The sequence below is a fragment of the Carcharodon carcharias genome, chromosome 10 (genome assembly GCF_017639515.1).
Source record: "Carcharodon carcharias isolate sCarCar2 chromosome 10, sCarCar2.pri, whole genome shotgun sequence".
In the NCBI taxonomy this organism is placed as follows: Eukaryota; Metazoa; Chordata; class Chondrichthyes; order Lamniformes; family Lamnidae; genus Carcharodon; species Carcharodon carcharias.
Window position 1 is genome coordinate 134,812,354 of NC_054476.1, and position 20,960 is coordinate 134,833,313.

Sequence of the window (20,960 nt, forward strand, 5' to 3'; positions counted from 1 at the left end):
CCATGTCAACTCCTTTAATCCTCTTAGAGACCTCAATTGGATCACTCCTTAATCTTCTGCACTCAAGGAATATAAACTTAGTATATGCAACCGGTCCTCATAGTTTTAAGTCTTTAGCCCTTATTGATGAGGCCTGAACTGTTGAGTGTTTGCAACATTTTCTGTTTTCATAAAGAAACAGAAAGGTTAAGAACATCAGAGCAGTAGTAGGCCATTCAGCTCCCCAGCCATTCAGCTAGATGACTGATCTTCTGGATTTATTGATATGTCATACTCACTGACAGAGCCTCCACAGCCCTCTGGGGTAGAGAATTCGAAAGATTCATCACCCTCTGAGCGAAGAAATTCCTCCTCAACTCAGTCCTAAATGGCCCACGTTTTATTCTGAGGCTGTGTCTCCTGGTTCTAGGCCACCCCACCCTTCCCCCAGCCAGGGGCAACATCTTCCTGCAGCTACCCTGTCAAATCCTATAAGAGTTTTGGATGTTTCAATGTGATCACCTCTCATTCTTCTAAACTCCTGCAAATACAGGCCCAGCCTCACCAATTTCTCCTCATAGGATCCCACTATCTCAGGGATCAGTGTAGTGAACCTTCGCTGCACTCCCTCTATGGCAAGTATATCCTTCCTTAGGTAAGGAGGCCAAAACTGTGCACAATACGCCAGGTGTGGTCTCACTAAGGTTTTATACAACTGCAGCAAAACATCTTTATTCCTTTACTCAAATCCTCTTCCAATAAAAACAACAAACCATTTGCGTTCCCAACTGCCTGTTACACCTGCATGTTAGTTTTCAGTGACTTATGAACAAGGACACCCAGGACCCTGTGGGCATCAACACTTCCCAATCTCTCACCATTTATGAAATACTCTACATTTCTGCTAACTGAATAAAATTACTAGACAAAAATCATTGTTCATTTAACTACTTTGCAATACCAACAATTAAATAGTTTGTCCCATGTTGGTCAAATGAATTTAAATCCAGATTACTCTCAATCTGATCACAACCATCTTCAATCAGAATGATCGGTGAATGAACTCCATTTTCTCCACCACCTGCAATGCTTCTCTTTCCATTCTCAAAATAATTATGTTTCCTCCCCATTCTGGAGCCTCACACACCCACAAAAACTAAACACAAATGTTACAGCAAGTTTCAAGACTGATTCAGCAAACATCATTCTCACTGCAGAACTGCTGAAACTTGGAGTAAAGCCATAACCTTATCAGCTGGGTATCCATGTTCAGTTCAGTCTCATGAGAATCACAACAATGGTCTCACATGGAGTACTAACAGCATTCACTAAAAGATTGAGGTCATCATTTCAGACTCTGGCTTTCATCCTTAAATGATTCTCCAAACATGAATGACAGCAATTTGAACACAATCTATACATTTCTGCTTAAAATGCAGCTCACTGGAGAAGCTAAAGCTGCTATGCTCAGGAAGCAAGAGTCTCCCTCCTGCCCACCATTCCTCACACAGCAAACTCCCAACCTCTGTATTGCAAGGGTGGGGAAACAGGAGGGTGACTGTCACCTGAAGAAACTCTTCCATGTCTTCTAAAATTCTGTAGTACAATATGAGCATCTTCTAGTTGGTAAGATGTGTGATGATTTTAGAAATTAAAAAATTCACATCGAGAAAAACTAAGGACATACCAAAAGGGCACATTTGCTAATCTCAGTGAGAGAATCAGTGCCACTAAGCCATTGCCTTACATCTGATCCATGCCTCCCTTTTTGGGACTGACGGCTGGTGGGTGACTGGGGGGTGGGGCGGAGGGGGTGGTAGATTGGCACTTTAAATTACAACTGTTAACAGGGAAATTGACCATGCGTAACATCACATCCAACACTAATCCTCTCCTCACTCAACCCATGCACACTTCAGGTTTTCCAGTAGATGTGGTGATCAGGATCAAAAATCTAGTCGATTTTTCTTTTTCATACCCTGGAAGCTCGGGTTGCTTACAGTGTCTCAACTTCTGCCCCATCTAAGGTCAGGTAACGCAATTAGAGCTCTGAATCTAACCTGGGATCCCCTGGTTCAGATGGCCCAGCTCCACACAGCCATGGCCTGGATCATTTTAAACCTTTTTTCTTGTCTAGTAAGTTCACAATTGGACTAAGCAAACAAAGCAAGAAGCTCCTGACCCCAGCCTCTGAGCTTGGAGGTTGGTAATTGTCATCTCACCTGTTCAGAGTCCTCATGTGAGTTTTTCAGAGTTTCTAGCTCCTCAGTCCTGGATCTGAGTTCCTTCTGCAAGGATTCTAGGACACAAGTCTGCTCCTGAGCCTGCAGTTTCAGAAAAGAGAAATTTATCAGCAAGAAAGCAATCGGCTGAGTGTGATTTCACATGTTTTAAAGGAATTGAAAAGCCTACAAAAGAGATAGGTCCCAGTCTTGGAAAAAAAAACCTTCCCTTTCACACAACTCCCCATCAAATGGTCCATTACCCACCAGAAATGCACCCAACCAAATCACTATCCAACAGCCCCTGCCAGGACTGCCTGTGTATGGACAGGATTGGACTTGGCTATAGGTGAAAGATCCTGCTAACACTCCCTGTCCAAGCTCACTTGTGAGCAACAGCTTGCATTTACACAGTGCCTTTAACATCCTAAGGTGTTTCACTGGAGTGTTATCAGACAAAATATGGCACTGAGTTGCATAAGATAATGTTAGGGCAAGTGATCAAAGGTTTGGTCAGAGATAGATTTTAAGGAGCATCATAAAGGAAGAGTGTGTCCAAGGGGTGGAGGAGTTAGGGAGGGATGGCCAGTAGGTGAGGTACCAGGGAATAGAAAATACTGGGTAGAAATATACCCCAGCATGAGGGATGGAGAGAGGAAAAAGGAGATGCACAAAACAAAGTTCCACAGAAGCAGCGCAACAGATCCAAGTTCCGTCTCCCAAGTAACTGGATTGAAATTACTGCACCAACTTGAGGCTACAAGGTCCTGAGATCAGGCAGCATTATAGGATTTCTTCTGATGCGCTTTGATCTGGTCAGCTGCTTCACTCACTTTCTGCTGAATATCTTCTTTCAGCTGATGCACAGTCTCCTCTAGCTCCTTCTTCACCTGCTCCATGTCCTCCTGCGTCTGACGAAACAATGTCATTTGCTTCGTTACCTCTGCATTCTGTATAAATTAGAACAGGGGCAATCAGTCTGGGCAATGGGTGGGGTAATCAGCCTGCACTTTCAAGCATCACTGAGGATAGAGAACATATTGAGAGCACACCTTTGCTCAGAGACACTCAACAGCAGATTTCATCAGCATGCATCATTCTCAAGTGGCTTGTTTGTGCCGTTTAACAATCCCTAACAAACGCCATCCCTAAACACTTTTGCCACGCTATCCCACTCCCCATCTTCAAAAGCCCCCTCTTTCTCTCTTCAGATATCTCCCTGTGAAGAATGCTAAGGCATTTACCAGAATCATACAACACTGAATTTTGTTAGAATTAGGGAGATAATACTAGGTCGTTGGATGTGGTCAGAGTAAGGGGGGAACTAAAAAAGCCTAAATTAGGATTAATGTGTGTGTATGTGAATGCACAGTGTGGTTAATAACAGTGGTGAACTACAGGCACAGGTTGAGAAATGGAATTATGATATTATTGCTATAACTGAGACCTGGCTCAAAGAAGGGCAGGACTGGGCATTAAATATTCCTGGGTACAAGATGTTTAAGAGAGACAGGAAAGGAAGGGGGGGGGGGGGGGGGTGGTTGGGGAGGTGCGGCGGTGGCTGTATTGATTAGAGATGGCATTACAGTTCTGGAGAGAGAGGATGTTCCAGAGGGGTCAAGGACAGAATCTCTCTGGCTAGAGCTAAGGAATGAAAAAGGTGCAATATCAATCATGATATTGATCAGTGTAGTATATAGACCACCAACTAGTGTAAGGGATGTAGAGAAACAAATTTGCAAAGAAATGAGAGAGAGGTGCAAGAATTATAGAGTAATTATAATGGGGGGCTTCAATTATCCAAATATGGACTGGGATAGGAATATTGCAAAGGGACAAGAGGGGCGCGGGTTCCTGGAGTGTGGTCAAGATCATTTTCTGCAGCAATATGTTTCCGGTCCAACGAGAGGTCCGGCACTGTTGGACCTGGTTCTGGGGAATGTGTTGGCCCAAGTGGATCAATTATCAGTGGGAGAGCATTTAGGAGACAGTGACCATTGTATCATAAGGTTTAGGCTAGCCTTGGAAAAGGACAGGGAACAATCCAGAGCAGGGATAATTAATTGGGGAGGGATGCCAACTTCGATGGGATGAGAATGAGAATCGAGTGAAAAAAGATGGTGTCTGAACAATGGGCTATCTTCAAAGAGAAAGTATTGCAGGCAATGTCAAGGTATATTCCCTTAAAGGAGAAAGGTAGAATAAATAAATCCAAAGTGCCCCGGATGACGACAGAGATAGAAGTGAAGATGAAAAGGAAGAAGTGCACGTACGACAGATGTCAGGTAGAAAATATAATGGAGAATCAGGCTGAATTATAGAAGGAACAGAGGGGAAGTGAATAAACTAATAAGAGAAGCAAGGAGAGAGCATGAAAAGAGACTGGCAGTGAACATAAAAGGGAATCCCAAGGTCTTCTATAAGCATATAAATAATAAAAGGGTGGCAAAAGAAAGAGTAGGGCAATTAGGGACAAAAAGGGGACTTGCATGTGGAGGCAGGAGAAACACTGGAGGTATTAAATGAGTACTTTGCATCTGTTTTTTTCAAAGGAAGAAGATGCTACCCAGGCCGAAGGTAGAGAGGAGGTAACTGGTACATGAGAAGAATTTACAATTGAGAAGCAGGTGGTGTTAGAAAGGCTATCTTTACTGAAAATAGTTAAGGTACCAGGACCTGATGAGATGCATCTGAGGATGCTAAGGGAAGTGAGAGTGGAAATTGCAGAGGCACTAGTGACAATCTTCCAGTCTTCCTTAGGCACAGGGGCAGTGCCAGAGGGCTGGAGAATTGCAAATGTTACACCTTTGTTCAAAAAGAGGTGCAAGGTTTCATGAAACTATCATAATTTTCACAATATTATTGTGGTTTATTGTAATGTAGGTTTGAGTGTGAGTGTGTATGGCTCTGTGTGATTGAATTGAATTGGAGTCAGATAGATTGCAAAGTTGAAATTATGAAAAGAAGTTAGGCGTAAAAAGCATTTGAAATGCCAATGAGTAAACATAGATGAGGGTAGCATGTAGGGCATGAAGGAAATTTGCATTTTTAGATAAGTGAAGGGGTTGTTTAGGTTTCAAAGGGATGACAGGATGTTTATAACTAACAAGATTAGCAAGGCCAAGCAGTGTGTTTATTTTTCCCAAAGGTACTGACCATATTGGCAACAAGAAAGATTTTTATATTATGGGAAAAGTAAATTTCCAAAGACACATGGAACAATGGAATTACAGATTAAAGAGAGAGATAAAGAAGAATGGAAGGCTATATTGGGGGGCCATGTAAGATCTAAAAGGGCCATGTAAAACAGCCTTGGGGAAAAAGCCTTCCACATTTGCAGAAGTATGCTATGTCCAGTAACCACAGTTGGAGAAAAGCCTTTGAAATTCCACTGTCATGTGGGCGCCATGGTAAACTTGCTGGATTGCCTATCTATTTAAATTTAAAATCTATTTTGGATTGTTGTCTTAAAGAGGGTGTGTAGTTGGGAGTCAGGTTAATTAGGAATTTTGCGGTTTGTTATAGTATTAAGTAACTGTAATCTTATGTATGTGCTTGAAATCTTTTGTGAATAAATGCTTTGATTTAATTTTTAAAATTTCTAAAGGTGTTAGTGGACTCATTACTTCTGAATTCAGTGCACAAATCTTCTCATAATAAATACAAATTGCAAAACTGTTGTGATATTGTAATATGGCCTAGTTTCCCTTGTGGATTTGGTCTGCCTGGCACACATCACCTGCTGCGTCATAACAAAGGATAAAGCCAGCAATTACAGACCAGTCAGTTTGACTTCAGGGGTAGGGAAACTTCTGGCAACTATAGTTCAGGACAAAATCAATAGTCACTTAGACAAGCGCAGGATAATTAAGGAAAGTCAGCATGGATTCATTAAGGGAAAATCATGTTTAACTAATTTGCTGGAGCTTTTTGAGGAGGTAACAGAGAATGTCAATAAGGGAAACGTTATAGATGTGATGTATATGGGTTTTTAAAAGGCATTTGATACAGTGCCACACAACAGACTTGAGCAAAATTCTAGCTCATGGAATAGAGAGAGTAGGCACTTGGATAAGAAATTGGTTGAGTGACAGGAAATAGAGAGAGTAGTCGTTAACGGATGTTTGTCAGATTGGAGGAAGGTTTTTAGTGGAGTTCCCTAGGGGTCAGTGTTGGAACCCTTTCTCTTCCTGATATATATTAAATGACCTAGGCTGTGGTGTTCAGGGCATAATTTCAAAATTTGCAGATAATTCAAAGATTGGAAACATAGTCAACTGTGATGAAGATAATCTTCAAAAGGACATAGACATGTTGGTGTTTTGGACAGACAAGTGACAGATGGAGTTCAATGCAGAGAAGTGCAAGGTGATTCATTTTGGTAGGAAGAATATGGAGACACAGTATAACATAGAGGGAGAAATACTAAATGAGGTGCAGGAACAGAGGGACCTTGGTGTATATGTATAAAAGTCATTGAAGATGGCAGAGCATGTTGAGAGAGCAGTTAACAAAGCTTATAATATCTGAGGCTTTATTAGTAGGAGCATTAAGTACAAGAGTAAGGAGGTTATGTTGAACTTATATAAGACAATAGTTATGCCACATCTGGAATACTGTGTCCAGCTCTGGGCGCCATACTTGAGGAAGGATGTGAAGGCATTGGAGAGAGTACAGAGGAGATTCACAAGAATGATTCCAGGGGTGAAGAGCTGCAGTTATGAGGATAGATTGGAGAGGTTGGGACTGTTTTCCTTGGAGAAAAGAAGGCTGAGAGGAGACTCGATAGAGATATTCAAGATCCTGTGGGGTATGGACAGGGTAAATAATGAGAAACTGGTTCCACTCAAGAGAACATCAAGAGCTAGAGGACACAGATTCAAAATAATAGGCAAAAGGAGTAATAGTGATATGAGGAAGAATTTTTTGACCAAGAAGGTGGTGGAGTCTGGAATGAACTTCCTGCGAGGATGGTGAAGGCAGGTTTGATTGAGTTATCTGAAAGGGAATTGGATTGCTATCTGAAAAGAATGAATGTGCAAGGTCACGGAATATAGGGCAGGGGTGTGGGACTAGGTAGAATGTTCTTTCACAAAGCCAGTGTAGAATCGATGGGCTGAATGGCCTCCTTCTGCACTGTCAAGATTCTGTGAAGGGCCATCCAACCCATCATGTCTGTGCCAGCTCTCTGAAAGACCTATCCACCTTTGAAAGACCTATCCACCTTTGAAAGACCTATCCACCTTTGAAAGACCTATCCACCTTTGAAAGACCTATCCACCTTTGAAAGACCTATCCAATTAGTACCATTCCCCTGGCACTTCAAATTTTCCTTTTTCAATTCTTCTTTGCTTCTGCCACCCTTTCAGTACATTCTCAATCACCAGGACTTGCAGCATTAAAAAAAATCCACATCTTTCACCAGTTCTCTTAAAAGCTGCAGTTGTTGTTAAACGTAGGACTGGTTTCCATATCTCTGGAATCATTGTGTGGACCAAGCCTTCCAGTTTTCGGATACTATTTCGGCACCTGCAATGACTCAGTGAGTCAAAGTACCACATAATGGGAACAAAGCCATTCAGAGCAAGAGGATTACACTTGAACCCCTGGACTCTCTCAACCCAGCACACTGAGGAGGACATTTGTCTGATGCAAGTAGCAGCATTATATACAAACAAAGGACAAGCACCAACCCAGGAAGGAAGCTAAACCGGGCCATTTTAAACCGAGTCCTTTTAGCCAATGCTCTATCATGTTAGAATTTTCCCCAGATTTCATGCACTGATGATGGGCTCAGCCAAAATCTGAGTGGTACCAAACTGGACAAGTTTCACACTCGAATCAATCATGTGTTCATCACACCAGCTCCTTTGCTTCCAGCAACCTTTCTAACTCATTACTCAGGAGAACTCAAACTCACCATACCGTGCAATATAACACTTGGTGCTTTAGTGAACTGAAGGGTTTTTTTTAAGCTGAACAACTTTTTTTTTGTGTTTTTCTTTTTTACTTATCTCTGCAGTCAGAAATTTTATGGTAAGCACTTATATATTTAAAGTAAATAGGATATGAAAATCAGTGTAGCAAGAAGCAACAACAGTAAAAATAGCAAAACAGGTGTCAACTTCTCCATTTATTTTCTGATGTGCCTCCAACTCTATTAATCAATTAAATTGTTAGTATGCTCATTGTTCCATTAATTTATAGTTCACTTTTACATGATACTACATTAATTTATTAATTTTGATGTGCTCCATTCATTTGATTCTGTTATCTTTGCAAAGATCCAGATTTAAACTTTTCAACATTATACAGGTCTTAACTCTAACCTGAGAGCTGTAGGAGATGGACTAGTTTACTTAACTAATTGGTTCTGAACACACCAATCAAAGAATTTTACAACAACACAGAAGGTGGTCATTCTGTCCATTGTACCTATATCAGCATTTTGAAACAAATATCCAAATAGTCCCAGCCCTTTACTCATCACCCCACAAATATTTTCTTTTTAATAATATATCCAATCAGTAACATTTCAGAGATGGTGGAGAATACAATGATAGATTTTGGTTTGTAGAAATTGAGATTTGCTCCTGAAAACTGCTGTCGAGCCATGAGCAGAGGGGCACATGTTGGTGAAAGGACCCAAATTGACGATGATGGATTGCACAGTGTGATTGGACTAAGAAGTGCTGTAGTGAGGTGGGTGCTGTTTTTTCTAAATATAGCTTCTCTCATGTTAGTTAAGAATGTCAGCTCAAAGTGACAAATCAGGAATCACACCTTAACCCACAAGCCAATTAAAAATGGAAGCACAAACAGCTGAAGGTCAGAAGATCATACAGGAAGACGTGACTTTTAGTGCATTCTCCCATGTAGAGACTGTTGAAACAGGTGCCAGTTTGTAACATGAACTTAACCAAATTATATTCCTCAACAATTTGCATTTCTACAGCACTCCTTACATGAAGGAACACATTTCATTACTTTATAAGGCAAGAGATAAAAAGTCTAAACCAGAGGGAAGAAGGCAGTGGAGGGTTGGAAGGTGGGGAAAAAACACAGCGAAGAGGAGTTTTGGGGGTGGGCAGTGGGCTTTGAAATCACTGGAGGAAGGTAACAAGGCAGATTTATTGAGGGACAGAGTTCCAGAGGACAAGGGCACACTGGCTGATCATATCTCTGTTTCTACATCCTTGCAGTACATTTCCATTCTAATCCCAGCTGTCCACTAATCCAGCTACTACGGAGAACACCCTCCTCTTCTCATAGGGAACTGTGTCCTCTCAGCTCAATATATGGCTGATAAATAAAGCCAGGATTAACATTTCCAAGACCTGAACCAGATAAGGCAGGAGCACTGACAAAGCGCATTGATCAATTTTCATCTCACCGGACATGAACCTGGATCAGTGACATACTTTGAAGTGCCGATGTTCTGTCTCTCAGCCAATGCAAGAGTGACAGAAGTTTCTAATTGATTTTTATGACTTATACAGTCAGGAAACGCTCAGTGCACATCCACCATTAAAACTCAGTTTTGATTGAGGAGTTGATAAAAGGAGCTCAGTGAGACTAGCCACCTGGAAAATTTATTCAGTGGTAGATGGGCCGAGAGAGAGAACACAGCCATTCAGAAACATCCTGATCAAAGTGTACTGCAGCATAGAAAATAAGGCAGGGAAAGTTGTACTGGTGTGATATGTCACAGGGCGACGTATCACAATAAATCACTGGCCCTATTCTTGTCTCAAATTCTGATGCTCATTTTGTTCCCTCTTCCCAAAGAGTCCACCACTTGTAGCCAGCAGATGGTGCAGTCTGCCCAGTCTTTACTTGAAATTGTATATTAAAGCAGGTGTACTCAAGTTTCACCCTCTCAGTTGAAGCAATTGTTGCCCTAGTTTTAATATTAGGTGTGAAACATAAACAGAGCTGAATGCCTCAACTCAGGAATGGAACAGGCTTGATGCTGGAATTCTTCAATAAGGTCTAATTGTTCTTATTTCTATAAGTCAGCAGATTCAAAATTCAAATGGCTCCTAAGCTTATCCTTCCCCAATCTACCCAAGCCAGACTGGCACCTAACACACCCAATCCAGCTCACCCACACTGACAGCCAAATGCATTTTCATTTCCTAACCATTTGAATTGCACCACCCCACCTGCTACATTATCACTAACATTTATTAGCCATTTAAGTAGGGAAGATTTGCCCAAAAATCTGTTTTAAATGTCGTCTTCAAAGATTTAAATTTACATCCATTTGTCTTAATGGCCTAAGTAAAGTCATATTCTTAGGTTCACCTTATCTACACCAGTTAAAACTTTGTCAACATTGGCAAGGTCACCTTTACCCTCCTTACTCGACTACAGAATCCAAAATCTCTTTTGCCTCACCGCTGATCCCCCTTACAATAGGGATGATTGTCATTGTTCTTTTCTGAATCCTCCTCTAACACATTTTTGAAGTGTGGCAATCAGAATTGTTCAAAAATAAAGAAGTCTCTTGGGCCCATCCGATCCCACCCTTCCAGGATATCAACCCTACAGTCTTCTCTTCTCATCGGAAACTGTGTACTTCTAGCTCAAGATATGGTTGATGAATAAAGCCAGGATTAACATTTCCAAAACCTGAATCAGCTAGGGCAGGAACACTGACAAAGCCATTTCTACCCTTGCCTGTTGAGGTACAGCTCCAGCAGATGTGCTAACCCAGAAAATTACACTGTTCCAAAAAATTCAAACAGCCCTGAAAATTGCTTGTGATGTGAAAATAGGTAATTTCCACGCAGGCTAGCTAAAACTTTAACAAATGCAAAACCTGCAGTGACAGTCTCAATTTTCTGGCTTGTATGCTGCATATTTTCTTGGGTTCAGTGTTCCAACTTGTTCGATGTTCTAATGTACTGGAGTGCAATTCACTTTGCCAGACATCTAGTATTACCCGGAGGTGTTAATAGAGAATCCTTACTTTCTGCATAGGCCACTGGGGTAGAACACATGCAATTACATGTGTTCTCCTCTCTTTAAGGAAGACAGACCAGAAGAGCATGGAATTGAGATGAGGCGCAAACTATCAATCAGTTTATTTATATATAAAAATACTTGAATGAACAGCATGATTTTTATGGTGTGTTAAACAGCTTACTCCTCCCCTGGCACTCTGGGAACCTCTGAGATAGAGGATTTCAAACTGTCCATCATAGTTATAATCCTCAGGTAAATGTCTACAGTTTGATGTGATTTGATCAACTTCTGCCTTAAGTTAAGTCCCTGGCTCTGACAGGTGAATTGAACAAACAGCTACCTTCTCACAATAACCTAAAACATTTGAGATGGGACATAACAATCATACCTCTGCCAAGTCTACAGCAAATGACTACTGACAAGGTAAGCTCCAGGTCACAAGCTTTGGGATTAACTTCTTATGAGCTGGAGTAGTGCTATAGAAATATAACTGAAAAACAATATCAGCTCAGATAACAGCAGAATCCAGTTTGCCCTTGGCAGATTTAGAAATGTCTCAAGGCAAACATGGGCTGAAATTGTGAAGCTTATTTCTCCAAGGGTCTGAGGTATCTCCCCCTCACCCAAGGAAATCTGAAGTTTTGTTAGTTTTCACGTTTTCCATAATTTTTGAGCTGCGTTTTTCAAAACAAAATTAATATCACTAGAGGGGTTCATTCCAGAAAGGATATTTTAACGATCATAATGGAAGGCATACTGACTTTTTTTTGTTACCAACTATAAGACAAGACAATGAGGATGACAGTATTCTAGTCCATAGACAATGCAACACTACAACAGTGTACTTATTGGTACTTACTAAAGGTCACTGGCCAGAAACGTTAATTTGCTTTTTCTCCAGAGATGCCACATAACCTGCTGAGCATGTCCAGCATTCTTGCTTTTATTTCAGATTCCCAGCATTCGCAGTGTTTTGCTTTTGTAACTTTACAACAGCAATGGCATCGTTCGATAGAAAGTCCCAAATTATTTTACAGCCACTGAAGCACTTTTGAAGTATAGCTACTGTTGCAATGTACCATTAGTATATTGAACTTAGCATATGTAATACTTCTATTAAGACAATCTGATGGAAAGAACCTATCCATGATGCTAGGACTGGTGTTCCTCTGGTATTGTTGGGTCTCTGGTGAAATGCCTGACTCTACATGTTGTTGAAACAAAGTAACTTTTTGCAATTAGAAACAACCAAAGTAATTTTCACGGTCCCACAAATTAGGCATTGCTTTAAGCATTTCGAGATGCCCAAGATGTGCAAAGCTTTTAAAAGCTATGACTTCCTCCTTGACCCAAGGATCAAACTAAGCATCAAGTGCCTCAGAACAGTCACCTTGTGAATAAAGTAGCTTCTGACCCAAGTGTGTGTAGATTACATGCAGTGGGATGCTCAGGAAGGATGATAAGCAGTTCTGTAATGAACAGTAAGAGCTGAGCCAGTTCTCACTGTGGCCAATTGTTCAAGAGTTTGGGCTTTCTTTTCTCATTGAAGCGAACAGATCATTTCAGTTATTATGTAAAGTTGGTCTTTATTTGGTTTTGTTTTGCTGTGCCTTTTTGCTTATTTCACTTTGTAACTAAAAAACCTGTGGTTTTTATGCAAGCATGCAGTGGGTTAGTGATGTGCAATGTCTGGCTCCTAAAGTGACAGAAGATTGAGGTGGACATCTCAAGTGTTCTTTTCATTATTAGATTTGGGTTACAATAACGCATTGACAGCATGGGGTACAAACCCAGGTTTCAGTTCACAGCAGATACTTCTGAAAACTGCAGTCTAGCCAGGGAAACGAAGGAAAGTTAAAAACAAAAAAACTGCGGATGCTGGAAATCCAAAACAAAAACAGAATTACCTGGAAAAACTCAGCAGGTCTGGCAGCATCGGCGGAGAAGAAAAGAGTTGACGTTTCGAGTCCTCATGACCCTTCCACAGAACTTGAGTTCGAGTCCAAGAAAGAGTTGAAATACAAGCTGGTTTAAGGTGTGTGTGTGGGGGGGCGGAGAGATAGAGAGACAGAGAGGTGGAGGCGGGGGGTTGTGGTTGTAGGGACAAACAAGCAGTGATAGAAGCAGATCATCAAAAGATGTCAACGACAATAGTACAATAGAACACATAGGTGTTAAAGTTAAAGTTGGTGATATTATCTAAACGAATGTGCTAATTAAGAATGGATGGTAGGGCACTCAAGGTATAGCTCTAGTGGGGTTTTTTTATATATATATATATAATGGAAATAGGTGGGAAAAGGAAAATCTTTATAATTTATTGGAAAAAAAAGGAAGGGGGCAACAGAAAGGGGGTGGGGATGGGGGAGGGAGCTCACGACCTAAAGTTGTTGAATTCAATATTCAGTCCGGAAGGCTGTAAAGTCCCTAGTCGGAAGATGAGGTGTTGTTCCTCCAGTTTGCGTTGGGCTTCACTGGAACAATGCAGCAAGCCAAGGACAGACAGGTGGGCAAGAGAGCAGGGTGGAGTGTTAAAATGACAAGCGACAGGGAGGTTTGGGTCATTCTTGCCGACAGACCGCAGGTGTTCTGCAAAGCGGTCGCCCAGTTTACGTTTGGTCTCTCCAATGTAGAGGAGACCACATTGGGAGCAACGAATGCAGTAGACTAAGTTGGGGGAAATGCAAGTGAAATGCTGCTTCACTTGAAAGGAGTGTTTGGGTCCTTGGACGGTGAGGAGAGAGGAAGTGAAGGGGCAGGTGTTGCATCTTTTGCGTGGGCATGGAGTGGTGCCATAGGAGGGGGTTGAGGAGTAGGGGGTGATGGAGGAGTGGACCAGGGTGTCCCGGAGGGAGCGATCCCTACGGAATGCCGATAAGGGGGGTGAAGGGAAGATGTGATGGAAAGTGTTAGGCAAAAGCCTAAACTGTAACAATCTATCATTATGAATAGTGAGCCTCTATGGAGTCCCAAACTGAATATCCCTCTATAATCCCCGTTTGTCGACTCTGCCACTGAACTCTTTCATACTGCATACCACCCTGTGTTCCCTTAGCAACAGCCAAGTGTTCACAAGATGCCTCAGTGGCAGATATTCACATCAGGAAGTGGGACGTGCATACCTTTATTCATAACCTAGGCTCAGTCATTAGGATTTATCTACTGAGGGTTTGACCTACTTCTCAAAAAGAATTTGACATTGTCCTCAACTATATCAGGGCTTGTCTCTACTACAAACAGGCAGGGCTGATTCAAGAGGTTTGGGCCAAGCTCCAACTGTGATAGCCAAGCATCAAAAGAGTGGCTGTTATTCTAGGGGAGTCTAAGACATGGATTCCCTGTGGAAAATTCCGAAATTTACATGCATGTTAAATGCAAGGACAACATATAAATGAACAGCAAAAATAATAAGGAAGCAATAAAATGGGATTAGTTTCAGTTCAGCAGATAGGCAGAAATCAGATAATTCTTGAATATCTATTCTACTGCTTTACCTCACCAAATCAGAATGATAATCTGCTCTCCAGCCTTATATCCCAGTCCAAATCCTCTAACTCCAGATTGTTGTTTGCTCCCCAGCTCTCAGTTCCACCTTCGAAGGCTAGTTTAACTTTCTTCAGATTGCCTGCTCTCTGGTGGTATCTCCCAAAACAACTTCTCTACTTTCCAAAGCCTCTGGAAAAATCCATCTTTTCAGTCATTGTCTCACCACCGACCGACCTCCTCCGTTCAATTCCTTTCCCTTCTCTGTGCTCATGTTTCTACCTAGCTAAATTACACAGGGACATGATACTTTGTGAGGAGCCCAGTATAAATTGCTGGTGGCCATTCTCAATAATCCCGAGGTTGTTTGCACCCAACAGAACAGACAACAGGAAATGCTGCAGTTAAGCTAATCACAGGTGCTGGGATAAGTCTGATAAATATGAAAGCTTGAATAGATATGGACAAACTGCTGGACCTTTCTATTGGCTTACACGGTTTCTGAAATAGGTGCTTGGATTTCCTGGAATCTCCCCATTGATTAATCCCACATATTCAAATGCTGAAGTCACTCATCCTCATCATTTGGTTTTGGCAAACTGCAATTTTCCACTTGAAAGCATTTCTTTCGGAAACATATCAGTCTATTTTTTAAAAAAAAAGTACTTCCCTCTGGGTTAATAGAATACCATTGCAAAGTGTTATTGCCTTGTAAGAAACACGAATGTCAGTCGATCAGGAAACTTCTGCTTAATCCTTACAGGCCTGTGATGCATGAGCTGCCATTCGAAAAAATTAAGATAACAAGTGGATATTATCTATCAATGAGTCTCCTGAGCACAGATGTTGTATCTGGCATATATTGTAATGCTTTGATATAGCTGTTAGATTCTACGGTTAAGAGTTCAAACTCTCTCTTTCATATAATCAGATACTTATCCACCTATTAAAATCAAATACTATCAACTAATGCAAACATATTTAAATAAAACAATATAGCTTATAGCTTTCAACTTTATTAAAAAGATCATGAAGGATTTGATTTTAAAATGCTGACATATTGGTACAGTTAATTTAAACGTACCAACAGGTCTATAAGGAAACTCTGACAACAGGGGAAAGCTGCTCATCACCAAGCCCTTCCATTTCACTCAAATAAGTGTCATATAATTCTATCCCATGTCAGAGCATGCGATACCAGGGCTGGTCGAAGGAGAAGTGGTGGTGTGGGTGGAGGGGGAGGGGGGGGGGGGGGTGCACGGGTTGGGGCAGAGGGATAGGTGCATACTTTGCTTCCAGCTCAGGTTTAGGCACAACAACTCCCAAGGTAGCTAAAGGAGTTTGAGATCATTTATTTAAACGAAGAACATTATTTCCAGGATATAACATACATATACAAGCTTGTGGAAATGACTGAAGAGCAAGGTAAGTTCCAACACAGGGAAAAAATAAATAAATAGGAACATCCTGCCAACTCAATGAAAAACAGATACAATATGAAATTCTGCAAAACCTCATTATTAAAAGAAACATAAATTAATTCTGGTTGATGAGTATTTGTTGCACAAGTCTCAACCAGATGTGGTGAGGGGAGGTAGTTTGAAATAGAATAACGATTCCAAATGGTAAAAGTTGATCCAATTATCAGTTAGCAAAAGCACGTCTCAGAATTTGTACCTGTTGAGATTGCACTTGACACTATTAGACCAAAACACATCGTCATCGATCCTCAGTTTCTGAGAGAAACAAATAAAGAAAGACACTAACGGAGATTCTAACATATCAAGCACTTGCGTCAATAGGGGATCACTGTAACAGACCTATAACACATGGCAAAACATGGTCTCCCAACCTCAAACAACTCCCATCTCTTCTGCCAAGTCAGGTGAGGAGTTGGAGTGTCAACCCAGGCACCATCTCAAGTGCTTCCAGCTTCCCTAGGCTCATCAAAACTGGTACTAATTCCAGCAGGGGCCCAGAGATCCAACACCCTGCACCACTGAAGGCAAACCTACGCCAAACTAGCAGCTGCCACAGGCCTGCACTTCACTTGCCATTGTGGCGCTCTTGCCTCAGTCAGAAAGTGTGTGTTCAGGCCTCACTCCAGAGACTCGAGCACATAATCTAGGTTGACAGGTCATGCCGTACTGGGGGAACACTACGCTGTCTTTCATTTGAGATTTTAAAGAGGCCCCGTTTAACCTCACTGGTGGACATAAAGGAAACCCATGGCACGATTCAAAGAAGAGCAGCAGAGTTCGCCTGGCTAACATCTATCCCTCAACCAGCACCTGAAACAGGTGATCTGGCCATTTAGGAGGGGGTGGCAATGTGGTATTGTCACTGGACTAGGATTCCAGAGACCCAGGGTAATGTTTTGGGGACCCCAGTTTGAATCTCACTGCGGCAGATGGTGAAATTTGAATTCAATAAAAATCTGGAATTAAAAGTCTGAAGATATCCACGAAACCAATTGCTGATTGTCATAAAAACCAATCTGGATCACTAATGTCCTTTAGAGAAGCAAATCTGCTGTCTTTACCTGGTCTGGCCTACATGCGACTCCAGACCCATAGCAATGTAGTTGACTCTTAAGTAGGCTATAATAGCATTCAGCTAATAGTAATGTGAACTTTTAAAAAAAGCTAATTTTTTTTGTTGCACATCTGTAATTTGAGTGACGGCATTTAGGGATGGGCAATAAATGCTGGCCTAGCCAGAGACCCCACATCCCATGAATGAATATAAAAAAACTATTTTAGGAACTGTGCACAAACTGATTGCAATGTATAACATTGACTACACTTCAAAATTACTTCATTGGCATTGGCTGTAAATGACTTTAGGCCATCTGGTGGTCGTAATACATCTGGTGGTCGTTACATGAATGCAAATCTTTCTTTCATTTACTCTACCTGTGGGTAGACTGAGTACTCAGATGACCTGGAGAAGCTGCCAGAACAGCTTTTACACTTCTGCCCACACAGACCTATCCAAACCCTGTCGAGGGTTTGCAACCATGAATAAATCATGAATGTGACTTGAAAGCAACTGTTTGTGTAATCTTGCACATTTGGAGTTGCTTCAATATTGCAGCAGTGTTTCCCACATTATAAACTATTAGGTCCAGTGAACACTCACTTTTACTGTGTTGCACATTATCCTGGTGTTCTAAAAAGACTTACCTTCCGCAGCAGATCCGCATGGTTCTGAACCAGTTCTGTGTACTTCTCTTTTAGTTTTGTGTATCTTTGTTCATTGGCTTGAGCTTTGCCTGGGAAATAAGAAAAACAAAATTCTTCCATCTATAATTTGTCACTGACAAATGTATTTCTGAAACAACGAAATGTTTAAATTTTATCCTTTAAGTGAGCTCAAACTCTACTGCTCCACTTGTAGTGATACTGAGTCCCACAGAGCAGGAATGTCTCAGCTTCCATCCTCACTGAGTTGAGCAGTTTGAGCTGAACAATCCAGCAGCTGGTAAACTACAATTAGCTTCAGTACCATTGGGGTTGAGAATGAAGTACAAATCATTTACTGCGAATTATTAGCCAGAGGCTCCTGCTCGAAGTATGCTTGTGAGGATGTTGGTAGGAGGCAGACTATGGCAGTCATGCTTCACATGTTTGATGAACCAATTGATACTCATTTTGCTTTTGGATACTGCACATCCGGTCACGTCACATCACATCACATCGGCAGAATCACTGCTTCCAATAGGGGAAGAAAAAGACGGAGCACATTCCACAATCACACAGGCTCCTCGTGCCGTGAAATCCTTTCCCTCCCAAAGATGTTAGATCCCAAAAAATGATAACACAGATGATGGGCAAGGGGTCAGAGTGACCCCTAGTGATGTGGGGTCATCAGGATCTGATTGGTTGAATGACAGTACAATGACACCTGGAATCCAATCAGATCTAGTTGTGAAAGGGTTGGTTGAAGGGACAATAATCCCTGGTTGACTGGTTAAGACAATCACTAAATTCACAATGGCACATCATTTCTAATGATATTCATTACATATACAGAATACACAGCAGCAAGATGAAAACATCAAATGTATATGCCAGTGCTCAACCTCGCCACTCAAATAAATTTAGAACTTACGTTCAATCTCTGAGAGGCTCCTCTGGGCTTTCTCTGTGTCACCTTGTCTTTTCTTCACTTCCTCAAGTTCAGCCTTCAGAAATTCATTCTCATCCAACGCTTGTTGCTTCAGGTGCTGCTGCTCAGCCAGCTCTGCCTCCAACTCATTGATTCGACCCTTCAGCTGCAAGATCAAGCGCTTGCTCTGAAACAAGCAAAAAGGGTACTTGTGGGATTTGCAACTCACCCATTTCCAATGTGGAAAAACTAGACTCACAGGGTAAAGGCACCACAGGGTGAAAATAATAGCAGGGAAGAAGTCAGTTTTTGACTAGTTACTATCCTTAGAAGGACTCTGGGATATTTTCCTATGTAAAAGATGTGTTGTTGAGAAATCAGTAAATGACAATTAGTTAATGTAAAAAAAAGAGGTCACACATGCACAAAGGTGAAAGCAAGAGACATGAAGAAGGAATCACTGTCTGACGCTTTTTCTTCTATTCATCACCTCCATAGCTAAAACAACTTTACACATTTGTTACCCAGGCAGGATTGGCACTGGTCCTGGGAAATTAGAGCATTTACACAGTGAATCATACTCCGTCTCAGTGAAAATGATCATGACATTTCAACACACTGATGCTACCAGGGCCACATGGTGCATTTCAGATACTCACCATTGGGAAAAACCTCAAGATAAAGCTAACTCGCACTTGCAGTAATTTGAAATGAAGTGTTGCAAATGTCAAGCCTGTAACATCAGTACTTCACCTTGTCAGATAAAGCTGTTGGCTATAATAGCAGTCAATTATGTTGTGCATTTGTATGACATTCTTGTTTGTTATTAAGCAGTGGTTTGTAATGAGTGGTTAAGGATTCTGTTAAATCAATACACAGAGGAATGCCATAAAAATAATTGACCATGATTATTTCCACAATGATTTCTAGCCTTCAGGCTCAAAATGCTTTCTCCAGGCAGACTTTACTTTGGACATACAAACCCCATAATTGTACGGCTGGAAGCTTTCCACAGTTTAAGCGGACACAGTATGAAAACTGCCCTGAAATCCTAATGACATGACTGTAGTAGGAGGAAGTCAGCCTGACTGATTACAACGGCTTCCAGGAACCAAAGCTCTGTCTGTACATTGTTTTAAAATATGAATGAACCTAACTGTGCTTCGAACATTCTCAAATCAGCTCTTCATTCACACAAAACTTTCTATAATTTAGCTGAAATTAGTGCTGAATGGGCAACAAGGACAGCATTTGGAGGAAAATGGAGGTGTCACACTAGAAGCTCTCATCCCAGGCGTCAATGTGTTGAGTCTATCATGCAAATGAATTCCTCTCGGTGATCTCCATTCAGATCCACATAATGGATATCCTTGCTGGACTTGTAAACTGAATTATTCCTTCTGTTATGCTGTTTATCTTTCTAAAATTAGTTACAGGGCTGTCTAGGTAGAAAGAAACTTTCATTTAAGTAACAATTTATCAGATCTCAGAAATGTTCCAAAATGGTTCCCAAATTAAGTCAATTTTTCCACAGCCTTTGTAACAGTCATCTTGCCCGATAAAAGGTCCCACAGACAGCAATGAGATAAAAGGCATGGCCAACTAGTACAGAGCAGCAATAAACAGACAACAGAATATTGAGCAACATAGCCGAAATAATAAAGTACAATCTGGAAAAAACAGGGACCAAATGATCAGCCTGCACTTTGAGTAATGTCCAGTTCAAGCTACAGTTTTCAATGCTCAGGAAGGCCAGCGCAACAGTTATGTGGAGAGACTAAAGAAGATGGGTTGTTCAACTTTGAGCAGAAATGGTTATGGGGAGAATTAATAGAGTGTTCAAAATCTTCAGGGGTTTTGATACAGTAAATAAGGAGAAACTGTTTCCAATGGCAGAGATTTGGTAACCAAACATTTAAAGTAACTGGCAAAAGGATCAGAGGTGAGATGAGAAGAATTTTTTTTTGACACAATGATTTTTATTGCAATCTGGAATGCACTGCCTGAAAGGGGAATCCTTTCAATAGAAATTTCAAAAGGGAATTGGGTAAATACTTGAAGGGTAGAAATTTGCAGGGCTCTGGGGAAAGGGACTAACAAGATAGCTCTTTCAAAGAGTCAGCGTAGGCACAATGGGTCAAATGGCCTCTTGCTGTGGTGTAAGATTCTATGATAATAATAAATGGTGACTTCATT

General features: G+C 41.3%; 1 protein-coding gene across 8 annotated transcripts in view; it reads right to left on the reverse strand.

The window, feature by feature from the left end:
• Positions 1-20,960, reverse strand: part of hip1 (huntingtin interacting protein 1) — a 295,812-nt gene that overhangs the window by 34,842 nt on the left and 240,010 nt on the right. For all 8 annotated transcript variants that reach the window (XM_041197228.1, XM_041197229.1, XM_041197230.1 and 5 more), the window contains 4 exons: positions 18,768-18,951; positions 17,840-17,928; positions 3,035-3,151; positions 2,202-2,303 (listed from right to left, as the gene is read on the reverse strand). In XM_041197228.1, coding sequence (XP_041053162.1) covers positions 2,202-2,303; positions 3,035-3,151; positions 17,840-17,928; positions 18,768-18,951 — 492 coding nt within the window. The remainder of the gene's footprint in view (positions 1-2,201; positions 2,304-3,034; positions 3,152-17,839; positions 17,929-18,767; positions 18,952-20,960) is intronic.